Source organism: Sorex fumeus, unplaced genomic scaffold (assembly GCF_029834395.1).
Source record: "Sorex fumeus unplaced genomic scaffold, SorFum_2.1 ptg000043l, whole genome shotgun sequence".
NCBI classification, from domain to species: Eukaryota; Metazoa; Chordata; class Mammalia; order Eulipotyphla; family Soricidae; genus Sorex; species Sorex fumeus.
Window position 1 is genome coordinate 28,037,209 of NW_026606100.1, and position 13,690 is coordinate 28,050,898.

A 13,690-nucleotide genomic window follows, 5' to 3' on the forward strand; every position below is an offset into this window, starting at 1 on the left:
GGAAGTAGTGGGTGGGAGAGACTTGAAATCACAGCGTGGCTTCAGGGAAAACACTCCTGTTAAGCTTTGAGGGCCATAATCTGCTTCCCATTTACACAGCTCCCTTGGGGGAGACAAACCTGCACTGAAAGCCAGCCCAACAGCAACGTGCAGAGGTTCTCATAGCACTCATGGAGTCTCCTCAGGTAGGGACTGGCACTGAGCGTGGAAGATAGACACACCATCCTTTTCCCTGCCTAGCTGATGGGTGATGACATGAAGCAGAGTCCTTGGGCTGCCATGACACTTTCTTGGCCGGGATTAGATAGCAAATAGCTATTCTCAATAGCTATTTGAGCACCAACTCAAATAGCTATTGAGAATCCAGATTTCTGAAGAATAGATATTATCTTCCCACAGCATATTCATCCTGGAGATCCCTCTGTTCCCTAAGAATATGGTCTGAAGGAAATTTCTGCCCTTGCATTGTTGTCTGGACCAGGTGGTCTTGGGTTCTTCTGGTGGATGACCTTCCTTGTCTAGTAGAACACCTGTCTGATTCTATGTATCCCTCAGGGTACTATTATTTCACCAGTGGAGGTTCTGTAACTGCCTTTCATCTCTCTGGCTGTTCTTTGCTGCCTGACATGGCGGTCATGTTGCCATGGAAGGGAGAGGAAGTGAGTCAGGGTTGAGAGACTGGAACTAAAACAGCCTGGATAGAAGAGGTAGGGGATGTCAAAGAGGAGGCACATCTTGACTTCCACATAAAGGAGAGTCTTCAGTGGAACTGCAGGATGAGGATGGAGAAAGGAGGATGAAGCTTGGGATTCCATGGCCATTCCCAGTGAGTCAACGTGCCTGGAAACTGGGTTGGTCCATTGTCTTCAAACTGAATTCAAAGTTTTGGGTTCGGTAAAAGTCAGGCCATGTTTGGCCAAACATTTTTCCCCTAATTTCAAAGCCCCTGTGTATTTTAAGGGAAATTTAATCCACATGTTTCTGATTCATTTACACTTAACTCATCAAAATATTGTTTTGTAAGAGCCATTTGATGTCCAAGAAGTCTCAGGAACCTTTTTTATGAGTCTTTAAAAAAACTTCTGAAAAACAGGAAGTTGTGTTTTGCCAATAATAAACTAATCTGAACCCCAAAAGGCTCAATTTTGCTTCAATATGCACAAGATTTCTATTGATTATGAACTTGGCAAAGGACCCCAGCTCCTCCCTAGAAACATACATTGTCTCAGTGGAATAGTTTACAGAAAGATTTCCTAGTCAGAATTTGTTTATTCTTTGAACAAGATGACCTGTGAGGGAGACTGCATTGCTGGCTGGGCCTAATTTGTTAATTTGCTAGAACAGAGCACAAAGCACCTGTTGGTATTGGTATGGATATCTAAGATTTTCCCCAAAATTAATCATGAAAGACAATTTTCTAGCAAGACAAAAATGCACAAGAAAGACAAGAAATGCCTAAGAGGCAATGTGGTAGCCAAGGAGAGGGTGTGTGATTGTCAGGGAGATGATGAAAGAAATTTCTATATTGTATAGAACACTGGATTAAAAGATCTTCAATGGTTCTTTTGCAAAAGTAAAATTCACTGTCACTGTCCTCCTGTTGGTCATCAATTTGCTCGAGTACACCCAGTAACGTCTTCATTGTAAGACTTGTTACTGTGTTTGGTATATTGAATACGTCATGGGTAGCTTGCCAGGCTTTGCCGTGCGGGTGAGATACTCTTGGTAGCTTGCCAGGCTCTCCGAAAGGGGCGGAGGAATTGAACTCGGGTTGGCCATGTTGGACACTTGCAAGGCAAACGCCCTACCCACTGTGTTATTGCTCCAGCCCCAAAGTAAAATTATTTGTGTTATACATTTTATCATTTGTGCATATGGCCCCGACCATAACCACTTGACATAAGCACTGCACTGTCCTCCGGTTGTTCATCGATTTGCTCGAGCAGGCACCAGTAACGCCTCCATTGTGAGACTTGTTACAATTTTTGGCATATTGAATACGCCATGGGGAACTTGCCAGGCTCTTTCGTGCAGGTGGGATACTCTCAGTAGTTTGCCAGGCTCTCAGAGAATGACGGAGCTAAAGAACCTGGGTTGGCCACGTGCAAGGCAAATGCCCTACCTGTTGTGCTATTGCATTTAATTAAGCATAAAGTCAAATAACTGGCAAGATGCTAAGTATGCAATAAGCATTCAAGAAACACTAGAATTCAGGTATGCTATTTTTGTCATCTTAACTTTTTCCATGAACCTATCACTAGTTTAAACTATTATCACTAGTTTAACTATTATCACGGTGAGAAGCACCGTGGCTCTCTCTTCCCAGCAAGTTTCTGAAGCAAGCTTGACACACAGAGAAGTTTGTCAATTCAAATGATTGTAGTTACTTATTTTAGGTTTCATGATAATGAATGGGAGGATTCTTGGCAAATACACCACCCCACCTCCTTCTGGTTGATGTGTTGATATCAAAGGGCAATAGAGCTAGAATTATAAATCAGTAGTAACATCTCAACGCACTATTTCTGCATTCTTTTACTGGGGTCTTCTCAAGTCAGTGCCATGACTCTGAGAAATTAAGCTTACAAAATTGAATTTTAAGTTACTAGTCCTGAGTTCATGGACTAGACAGAATATTAAGAAGGGTAACTTTCCACAAGAATGTAAAAGAATGACAGGAAGATTACTAAGGATGATGTGAGGAGTGTTCTGTGAAGACATTCAAGTCCTTATAAGCCCAGGGTTACTGATATTTTGTGTCTGGACCCTCAGACTGGTAGCATTAAGGCCACAAACAGATCTTCTTCCCAAGAGTCAGAAGGTGCCAAGAGCAATTTTTCTCCCTTGAAGGTGGGGGTCTACCTTTTGGGTGGTTACCTCAGGCCAGGACAGAGACAAGGAATACAATGTGTCCTTGTGTGGTGATCAGATAACTTCAGTCAAGGCCATAAAGCAGTCACTCTCTGTCAGGTATTGGACTGAGCTTCCTGTTGAGCAAAAGGGATGTTGAAAGCCTCTGGCCTGTGCCCAACCCAGCCTCCCCTCATCCACAATAGACACTTGTCTCTACAGACAAGACAACTGGCCCCTGGCCCCTTCAGCTCAGAGTGATCCTTTGAAAAATCTTCTCATGATAAATAATGATAAAGCTTGACTTGGCTCCTCTCTCATCAAGGAAGGGGGAAGGAGTGTCTGTGGTAACCTGACCACTAGCACCCTTTGTACTATCCACTCCCCAAGGCCAGTCCTAGATAGGCCCGGTACGATGAGGGTCTGGCTGGAGACACTTGTTGCCCCTCCATGTGTACCCCTACTCCTCAGCCCAGGCTTCTCTGCACAAAGAGAAAAAGGATTCTATTTTCTAGGGCTAACCACTCTGCTCCTTACATAGGAAACAGTGCAAGAAAGTCAGAGTTGGCCAGATGTGAGTTTGCTTTAGGCTTAGTTTTATGTTTTCACCTTGTGAGTATCATGCTTTAAAATATTTTAAAATCACCTGCCAAACTTTATATGGTGATAATTATTATTTGTTTGAAAGATAACTCTGATGAACAACCGGTGCTTGTGAGCTAAAAGAGAAAAAAAAATGTTGAGTTGCTGTAAGTCCAATTCTGTGGAAAGGAGGCATATGCTTTATTTAAACACCCAACCTTTTGAAGAGCTGAAAAGACTTTTCACAGGGAATGAAAATGGTGCTAAACTGGCACAAATAACTACCTTTGGGCACTCATTTCCCTCGGGGGACCCCAAGATTGGGACATACTCATGCAGGGAGAGGTTCCCAGCAGTGAAGCTCTCCAGCACACAATTTTGAAGCAGAGACCTATTGCCTCAGCTCTGCTGGTGGGACACAGGAACAGATTTTATCTCTCTCCTGTGGTCCAGGCGTAGGCACACAAAAAGCCTCATGGGCATTACATCAACTGGCACAGAGAAAATGCTCAATAAAAATCTTGGATGCAGAAGTAAATCAACAAATGGCATGCATTTTTATGAACCTTTTATGGATAAATCCTCTAAGTGTGACAAAGAGAGTTTGTTTACGGCAGAAAAAGCGATTTATCAGAGATCACTTGAAACCTGCACAGCACAGATGGGGTGGATCCAGAGAGGCTTTGAGTAAGTCTTAAAGAGGCCCAAAGACCCAAACCATCTTGGTTGTGCTCTGTGGAGACTTACTTGTGGTGGTTTGTGCAGTGAGCATAAATCCTTAGTTTGTCTCGGATCACTCGGCCTGGCCGTGGCTTCCTCTGGAGTCCAGCCACGTGCACAGCTAAGACTTTGGGGCCGATGAGGCGCTTGTAAAGGAGAGAGAGCCAGTAGTCCTGAGGAGGAGAGAAGATGAAGAGTCAGGGAGATTGGAGACCGTCAGATGTTCTGAGTGAATAAAACAAACACTAGCCGAAAGGGGCTTCCTGGTAGGCACACCCTGGATCACTTCCATGGAGACCTGAATCCTGTGAACGTGATTCCCCACCGTGGGGCTGACCCTGCAGAGGGTGAGTGGGCACTGGCTGAGCCCCTTTCAATGGCCAAATGGGGAAATGCTGGTGGAGTGGAACCAGGGACGCAAACACACCAATTAAAGTTTTCACGTAAGATGGAGTGTCAGGTTTTCAACTTTCTTTACCTATGTCTTTACTTTGACACTGGCATATGAATCTCATTTACTTGTAGAATGGCAGCTTGCCAATTGTTAGGACTGTCACCAACGCGGGACTCCAAAGCGCTGTACTCCAAATAGTGTCACTATAGACCATTAACCCTGTGGGAAGGAGGTGAAGTGACTCTTGAAAGTCCATGCAAACAGGTTTGCAAACCAGAGTGCTGATTTTTCAGTCATAATCAATGAGTCCTAAAATTCAAACCCAAAAAGAATCATAAACTTTTCATCACTTCAGGTGCTATAACCAATCAATAAATATTCAGTCTGGTAATTCACACACTGATTACACGCATTGAGATCTTGTTTCAAACAGGGCTTCCTTATTTGTCTATGTGGCCCCCTTCTCTGTCCAATTCTGGGATTCAGTGAAGTTATTGTCCAGTACATATGCTAATCAAGAGCTTAAAGACATTAGTCATGTCTCTACAATCTTTTAAGTTATGATAGTGTTAAAGTTTAAGCTTTGGGTTTTCAAAGTTACTACATCATCACCCACCCAGGGTCAACTCCCCTCCATCACAGTCTTTAGGTCACTTCTAGTCCACCTAGCCCCCTCTGCCCTCCCCACCCCTCACTGACCCATTCCGTTCTCACATCCCCTTTGGTAAACTAAGATCAGTTCTCCTGTCAGGAGTCCAAGGTTTTGTTTTCATTCACCACTGTCCATTCCCTTTTTTCTCCAGAGGCCAATATGAATGAGATCATCAGCATTTGTCCTTTTCCCTTGACTTTTGTCTTTTTTTAATGATATTTTGACAGGGGGAATTTAAAATGTTTATAGAAAAATATATATCAATACAGATTCTATTCTTTTGTAGTTAGAAAATCCTTTCTCACACAAGGATTTGGACAATCCTCACATATTTTTCTAGTATTTTTAAAAAAATTATCATTAGAAATTTAACTTTTTAATTCATCGAAAAATATTTGTGTCTATGGTACTAATTTTTATATTATTTATAAGTAATTAGCTGGTTGTTGTACCATTATTTAGTGGATGGTCTATCTTTGTGAAGATATTTTTCACAAACTAAGTTTCTATGTAATATTTTAAGGATACGTACACCATGATATAGTGATAATACATTACATGTAATTTTGTCTATTAATTTCCACTGAACTCTTCATTTTTAAATCAATTTAATATTTGTTAAATTATGATTTAATTATGCAATTTAATTACACCATTAAATTTTTACAACAATAATAAATTATAATGGTAAATCATAGTATAATTTACATTTTAATATCTGGAGGTTCAAGCTCATTTCATTATAATTTCCTTTTCTTGCTCAAACTTCAATTAGTCAATCATTCTCACTTATTTGTCCCACCAAAACTCTGAAATCAATTTTTGTTGGTTTTTATTGTTGTTGCAGAGATATCTGAGCCTAGCATGACTTTTATTCTGTTTTGCTAACATGTTTGTTTTGTATCTTTTCTGTTTTTCCAGAATGCTTAGAGGGGGGTCCCGCTTTATCCCTGACATTTAACTTTTATTAGGAATGGGTCAGCATGGGTTCCTGTTTAATTTGCTGGTATTTGAATAGTACTTTTGATCAGAGAGACAAAGGCTTGACTTTGACATGCCAGAATTTCCCTGAAATACACTTTTTAATTCTATTTCTTTCTGCTGACTCCAATCTCTGTTTCAGGAGTCTGTTAGATTTCTGTCCTCAGTTCTGTGCATCTATCATAGTTTTTCACATCTTGGTTTTCCCTATGCACCATAGTGCATATCCATTTTCTCCAGGATCATTTCTGTCATTTAATGTGTCCAGTGAGTACTTTAATTACTGCAACTTTAGTTTCCTTATTTCATTTAGCTTCCTTGGTTGACACACATTTGAAATAGTTTTGCATTTCCTGTGCACTTTATACATGCTTCCTAGACTGGAAGAATGCACATGAATTACATGATAGATCTCAAGCATACGGGAACTTGCAATGACAGTCACCCTAGAGCAACTAGTTATCTCTCTCTTCCTTCTCCTGCTTTTGTGTTTTTTAATTTCTTTGCTTCGTATTTTAGTTTCATCCAGATATTGGTTCCTAAACGGTATATTTAATCTATTAGCCTTACTTTAAAGACTGGTTTCATGCACTATGTCATTTTCTGTGGTTCACTTTTTTCACGTAACATAACACCTCAAAGATTCATTCAGACTATTGTAGATACTTATATTTCATTCACTTTCGATGTTGTAAGATCCTTCATTATGTGAACATACTAAACTCTATTTATTCATCATTCTTCTACTCGATATTTGGGTTGGGTTCAAATTATTATTATTATTATGAACAATATGGCTTTTGAAGATTCTTCTTCCTCCTTCTCCAGGCATGATGGAGAGATCTGGAGAAGCATTATTCCAGCTCTGACTGGAAACCAGCAGTGGTCTGGTTTCTAGAAATGCAAAATCAATGGTTTCTAGAAATGAAAAAAAATCACGAACTTTATTTCAGACCTGCTGAATCAGGTCAGAAGAGAAGCTTCCAAACTGTGGGATTTTCAGTGACTTGGATATTTTTTAAAGTTAGCAAAGCACTGCTCCAAAGTTTACACCTAAGACTGGAATTGCTTTGTTAGACACAGATTTACTAACAGCCAACCTTACAGGGTAGCACCAAACTGTGCTCCAGAGCGCTCAGGATTCTTCCAATTTATTCTTTCTCCAGCAGAACCTTTGCCTGTTCCCTTTGATCCACGTCCTTGCTGACACCTGCTCCTTGCAGACTTAATTTCTGTCAATCTAGTGGGCATGAAATGTCTAGCACTTTTTTGTGTGTGGTTTCAGAAGTGCTTTCTCATGTGCAGTTCATAAAGATGTTTTATGTTTTCTTTGCAAATATTTAAAGTTTTTCCTTTGCTAATAAAGCCTTTAATCAAGCTAGAATTGATCTGCAGGTGTGATTTCATGTTTTCTGATCTCCTGTTTTTCCCCAGATGGAGAGCTGATGGCTGCGGCATCATCTGTTTAGCACCCTCCTTTCCAGAGATCTGCAAAGCTCTCTGCGTCATATATCAAACTCCCCTACATGCGTGGGTTTGTTTCTGGGCATTCTATTCTGTCCTACTTTTCTGTCCTGCACCAGTCCCACACTGTTCTAATTACTATTGTTTTCTATACATCTTGAAATCTGGCAGAGCAAGTCCTCCTATCTTATTCTTTAGGAATGGCTTTGTTAATCTTGTGCCTTCGCTCAGTCATAGTATTTCAGAATCAGATTATTAGGTTTCTAAACAAAAGCTGCTGGAACTTTGGAATTTCAATAAATTTGTTGCTAGAAAGAGGCAAATTAACATTGAGAAGGGGGTGGGTCAAACATTTGGTCATGCTAGGGGTGACCCCTGCAGGCCCTCAGGGGACCATATGTGATGCTGGGGATTTGAACCTGGGCCTGCTGCATGGGACAGAAGCAACTTACACACTGTACTATCTTTCACGCTGTGAATTTATACTTTTATGTTGTTTAGTCTTTTTATCCATAAGTATAGAAGGAGCTAAAAATGAAATCCATTGAAGAGATTTTCCTCCTTCTTTACATTTGAAGGTAAAATTTCACATGTAATTTTTTTCTTTTTTTTTTTTTTTTGCTTCTTGGGTCACACCCAGCGATCCACAGGGGTTACTCCTGGCTCTGCACTGAGGAATTACTTCTGGTGGTGCTCGGGGGACCATATGGGATGCTGGGAATTGAACCCGGGTCAGCTGCATGCAAGGCCAATGCCCTACCTGCAGTGCTATCGCTCCAGCCTCATATAATTTTTTATATTAAAATTACATTAAGTCATATACAGTGAAAAATTCAATGGAGAATAAAACACGAAAATATTTCAGGGACTGAAATCAGAAGACATTTTATTTTCAAAAGTTTTCTATGCATTTAGCAATAAGTATAAGCAAGACTGAGAATCTGGTATTAAGAGCCCCAAAGTCTTTTTTTTTAAAGAAAATATTTTTTTTAAAGAATACTTTCTATTTCTGTGTTCCTTCTCTCCATACCTATCTTTTTAGTATTATATGAAATCCATCTGTGATGGATCTTTTTCTTTCTATTTTCAAAAGAGAGTATGGATGGAAAAAGGTCTTTATTCTCTTCCTCCTTCTAGCCCTTCCCTAGGAATACAAGGATAATGTGACCAGAAAAGGTGTGTGTAATTTTCATGTGCTTATGCAAATGTTTGCTTTCTGTTTTTTAAAAATAGCTCCACATTGCATTTATACATACTACTTATAAATACACAGATGTCATAAATTAGTGTGCACAAGGAGTATGTTGAAAACATTATTGGGATAATGGTGATTTGGGTAGGGCAGTTGGAACCAGGAATGGGGGAGTTAGAGAATTTGGAAATTAACAGGAGTTACTGGTAACATTTTTGTTTGGAGGTTGGGCAACATATTCACTGGTGCTGATTGTACCAATTTGTTTTAAAATTACTTTTTTCTGTTTGTATCAAATATATATATACATATATATATATAAATAGACATGTATTAATCAAGATCCCTTTCTGGAGATGACACTGTTTATCTACCCATTGGGCTGGCAGCACATCTTTGAACTGTTTCACCCAAGCAACAATGGATTTGTAGTGACTTGTTCTGAGTTTACCATCTTCTATTTCAGAGAAATGGACAAATAGTTGTTAAATGCATTGATGTGGACTAAAAGTCAAGGTGAACATACTGCTTTTACCTTTAATTAGCTCTGTATACCATATGTAGTTTTTCCTGGCCCTCCCAGAGAGCCCGGCAAGCTACCGAGAATATCCTGCCCTCACAGCAGAGCCTGGCAAGCTACCCGTGGTGTATTTGATATGCAAAAACAGTAACTTTAATGGGTCTTATTCCCCTGATCCTGAAAGAGCCCCCAATATGCCATTGGGTTACACTATCATGCAACAGGGACAAATAGAGACGCTAACTGGTGCCCGCTTGAGCAAATCCATGAACAATGGGATGACAAGTGACAAGTGATCATATGCAGATCCCCCTTACCATAATATTTTATTTCCTATTTATCTTTTCCTTAAAAAAACACAACTTTACCTCCTCTCTGTCTTTATCTATCCCTCATGTAAACCAGATCTCAACAGATTTAAATATTTCCTTTATTCCTTCCTCCTCCCCTCTCTTCCTTCCCCTGGCTTCTCTCTTTCTTTTATTTTACTCTGAAGATGTGCCAGTTACATAACTACATTCAAAATTAAACAAATTAAATGATTCCTAAAAATTTCTTAAGTAAATTATTTAATATAAATATGAAATACGATCTTTATGAATAGAATGAGGAAGGGAAATATATGTACATATATGTATGTTAAACAATAACAAGAAACACATTGTATGAAGGATGAAATATTATTAGAGTTTATCAGATAATAAAAACTATCAAGAAGGAAGGCAAATATAATGACTTTTATGCTAACAAAAAAATCCAAAACAAGTAATGTGTTGCAATCCTTAAGGACAAAGACACAGATAGACATCCTTTAAATATATCAGACATGAGAAGAGAATGAAGAAAATAGTGTCCATTTATTAGGGGGAGACGGAAAACTAATGACAGATGACATGAAGAAGACAGTGGTTTTAAATCTTTTCATTTTCTTTAGTATTTGTCAAAAAGTCCATTTTTATCTGAAAGCTAGACAAGTCAGTATATGGTGTAAATTGAACCAAAATAAATGAGAAAAGAAAAAGGAACTGACAGAGGGCTGCGGAATTCACAGGATTAATCACTGAACTGTGTGCTCCGAGAAGTCGAAGACTATTTGCCCTTTCCTGTAGCACATACCGTGCAGAATGGCTGGCTAGGAGGAGGTGCTAGAATTCAGCTATGGGATGAGTCCTGTATTTATGACTGTGCTAGGTCTCAAGGGCAGGGAACAACAGTACATAAACAATTTTTGTTGGCATGAAGTTTATAAACAAGAAAGACAGCCTTTAAATTAAGAAGTTAGGTAACTGGTTAATTTCCATAGTGCTGTGATTATGGAATAATCTCTGAGATGGTATAATAGAAGATGCACCCCAGTTGAAGGCAGGGAGGGTGGAAATACTAGTTATGGAGGGACTTTCTCATGGTGTGACATTTAAGATCTGAGGAAAAGAGGGAAGGTGATAGAAAGTGTTTGGTCAGGAGAAAGAGATTCTGCACAGATATCAGAAGGGAAGGCACTTGGAAAGCTTGAAAATTTGAAAGACCAATTCAGCCTGGAACTCAGCAAGTGGAAACAACACGAGGATGGCAAGGCTTGATTATATAGAGCACAGGGTGTTAGAATTTGCTTTAAAATAAATGAGAAGCTATTGTAGAATTTTAAGAAAGTGGCATTATTCAATTACTATTTAGCAAGCTGCCTTTGATAGCGGTGCAGAAAGTGAATTGGAAAAAGTCATTTAGGAGGTTAGTGTAGAAGAAAGATGATAGTCTGAGGTGACAACGATCAATTATAGAGAAAAGGAATTTGAGAGATATTTAGAAGATAAAATTTGTTGGACATGGTGATTTATTGGATATAGAAAATGAGTCTGAAATTAAATTTATAGCCTTTTAGATGTTAAAATCCTTAATTTCAGAGGATGGGTACGAATGTACAGAGAGTACAGTATTTTCTTTATATTTTCAACTTTGTCTCTTCCTAATCCTCCTCAGTGCACCAAAATTTAGTGAGATCACCTTCCACCAGATCTAAGAAAATAAAACAAAGCATCCAGTGTAATAGTAATGTTTTGCACATTGGTTAAATCCTTCATAATGCGTTAGAAAATTAGTTCTAAAAAATTTGTAACTATGAGTGTACACGGATCCATATATGTTTTGAAATATCATTGTTCACCTGACTTACTATATGTCATGTCTAATATTCCCACTAGCTTAGAGCTGTACAAAGTTATCCTTGGTTTAGAGAAACAGCCAGACTCTCCTCCAGTTAGTCATGTTCCTATCCATGGACAAGAAGTATACAGTACCAAGGGCATGTCTCTCTTTCTCCACCAGGTTCTGAGCCCCCATGAAAGCAGAATTTTCTAGTCAGAGAGTTTCTTGCTTGCTGCCAGTATCTCCATGGGTCTGCAATCTGGAGTCTGGATTCTAGCACGTTGAAGTCTAAATCTGAATTGTGTACCATGATGCAGGAAAGGTGTCAGGGGGAGTTGCTTGTGGAGGTACAATCAAAACCTGGGATTACAGGCTGGTTGTCTAACAAGAGACCAATAAAACTTTTATGATACTTTAGATCTAGGGCTGAGGAGGGGCCGCTGAGCTGTGGTTCTACGCTCTTACCCATGCAATGAGAGCTGTGAATATGTTATTTTATTCTACAAGCACTTCCTGAGGATTCAAGATGTTCTTTTTTTTACCTGGGGTGAAACAAAGACACTTCCTTGTCCTCAAGTACCTTTGGGGCCAAGATACATGTAAACAGCTCTGTAAAACAAGACTGACTCAAGTCAACACTACATGAGCAGGAACCACTTGAAGTACTTTGGGAATTTAGAAGAGGAAATGGTTATTCATGGCCAGAGACTTAGGGAAGGCTTCACAGAGAAACAAAAGTGGAAAAGTAATTTGCTTAGAGTTGAAAGATATATAGTCAAATCTTGGAAAGTGATTTATTGTCCCCAAACCTCAGTTTCCTCATTGGAGTTTGATGAGATAAGGTACCTGAAAACATCCATCATGGTGTCAAAAACATAAAAGTATTTAATACATGTTTTTACTCTTTTCTATATTCCTTGAAATGGTTTTCTCCTTAGGAAAACTGCTATCCTTTAGTACGAACACATTCTATTTTAAGTTGTCTTGAGAACATAAACCTATAGTTGGAGTGTGTGTGTGCATGCGTGCGTGCATGTGTGTGTGTGTGTGTGTGTGTGTGTGTGTGTGTGTGTGTCCAGGTGTGCATGTATTGGGAAGGTTAGGATGGTTGGAAAGGTTTTTGAGGTCTTGAGGTCAGGGTTTACTTTTACATCCATCCACTAGTGAACATATTTACTAGTGACTCAACAAATATTTAAACAAGCAATCAAATGAAGGTTCATCTCCTGAAGCTGATGGGAAGACTCCCAAGGCTGATTGGGAGTAAAATGGAAATTTTATTAAGACCAAAACGCATGTTTTCTGCATCACTGAGGGAGGGATGGAACTTTACTGCAGGTGCTACATTTGTTCCATTTCATTCTTGTTTTGCTTCCAGGAAATGTGCCAGGGCTAAGTGTGAGAGCAGAACTATGACGGGTGGTTCCTTTGTGGAGCCGCTGTTAAACTTCCAAAGTCGTGAGAATTTTGTTCACTCAGATGGGCACAAATGAGAGATGGACAGACATCTGACCTTAGAGTGCTGAAAAGAAGTGAAGTGAAAACCTTCACTTCAAAAGGGTTTTGTACCAGATGTGGTGGTATGTCAGAGCTCAAACGCACAGGCAAGAACCCCGTGGCTCCCACTTCCTCCACAGACAGGGAGTTGCAGGATGATCCAGAAAGTTTCCATGTGACTCAAGTATGTCTTTGGAAATACTAAAAGCTACATTTCCCCTGTTGCCTTCTGTAGAAGGAATGAAATCCTCTCCAGCCGTTTCCGACCACCCAACTTAAAACTGTCAAATGGTTTCCCCATTGCAATGGTTATAATGAATTGAACCCCCTTCCCACCACCACCCACCCTCAGCCCCCAGACTGCCTCTTCCTCGCGTTTCTGTTCAAGGACATTTATTTATTTTCCTATTCCTCCCATGAACAGGACATTCCTATCTTGATAATTACCTCCCACGCCCATCTGTACTTCCCACCCCAGCAGGCATGTGTGACACACATATGCATTTATGCGTGTTTAAACCGAAACTGAGGTGTTAGCTCCAGGGTCTCCTAGGGAAGGCTTCCTGAACCACTTTTGTCTCTGACCCATTTCTATATGAAGCGTTCTCATTTAGTATACTTCCTGTTTCTAAGGCAACTTGACTCAGCTGCTAATACATTTTTGGTGGAATTTCCTGATCCGTTTGTTGCTTTGGT

The 13,690-nt window shown here is 39.7% G+C and overlaps 1 protein-coding gene across 2 annotated transcripts in view; it reads right to left on the reverse strand.

Moving 5' to 3' along the window:
- The window catches only part of HPSE2 (heparanase 2 (inactive)), a 652,320-nt gene that overhangs the window by 22,149 nt on the left and 616,481 nt on the right, over nt 1-13,690 (reverse strand). For both annotated transcript variants that reach the window (XM_056120796.1, XM_056120795.1), the window contains one exon: nt 4,180-4,325. In XM_056120796.1, the coding sequence (XP_055976771.1) occupies nt 4,180-4,325 (146 nt within the window). The remainder of the gene's footprint in view (nt 1-4,179; nt 4,326-13,690) is intronic.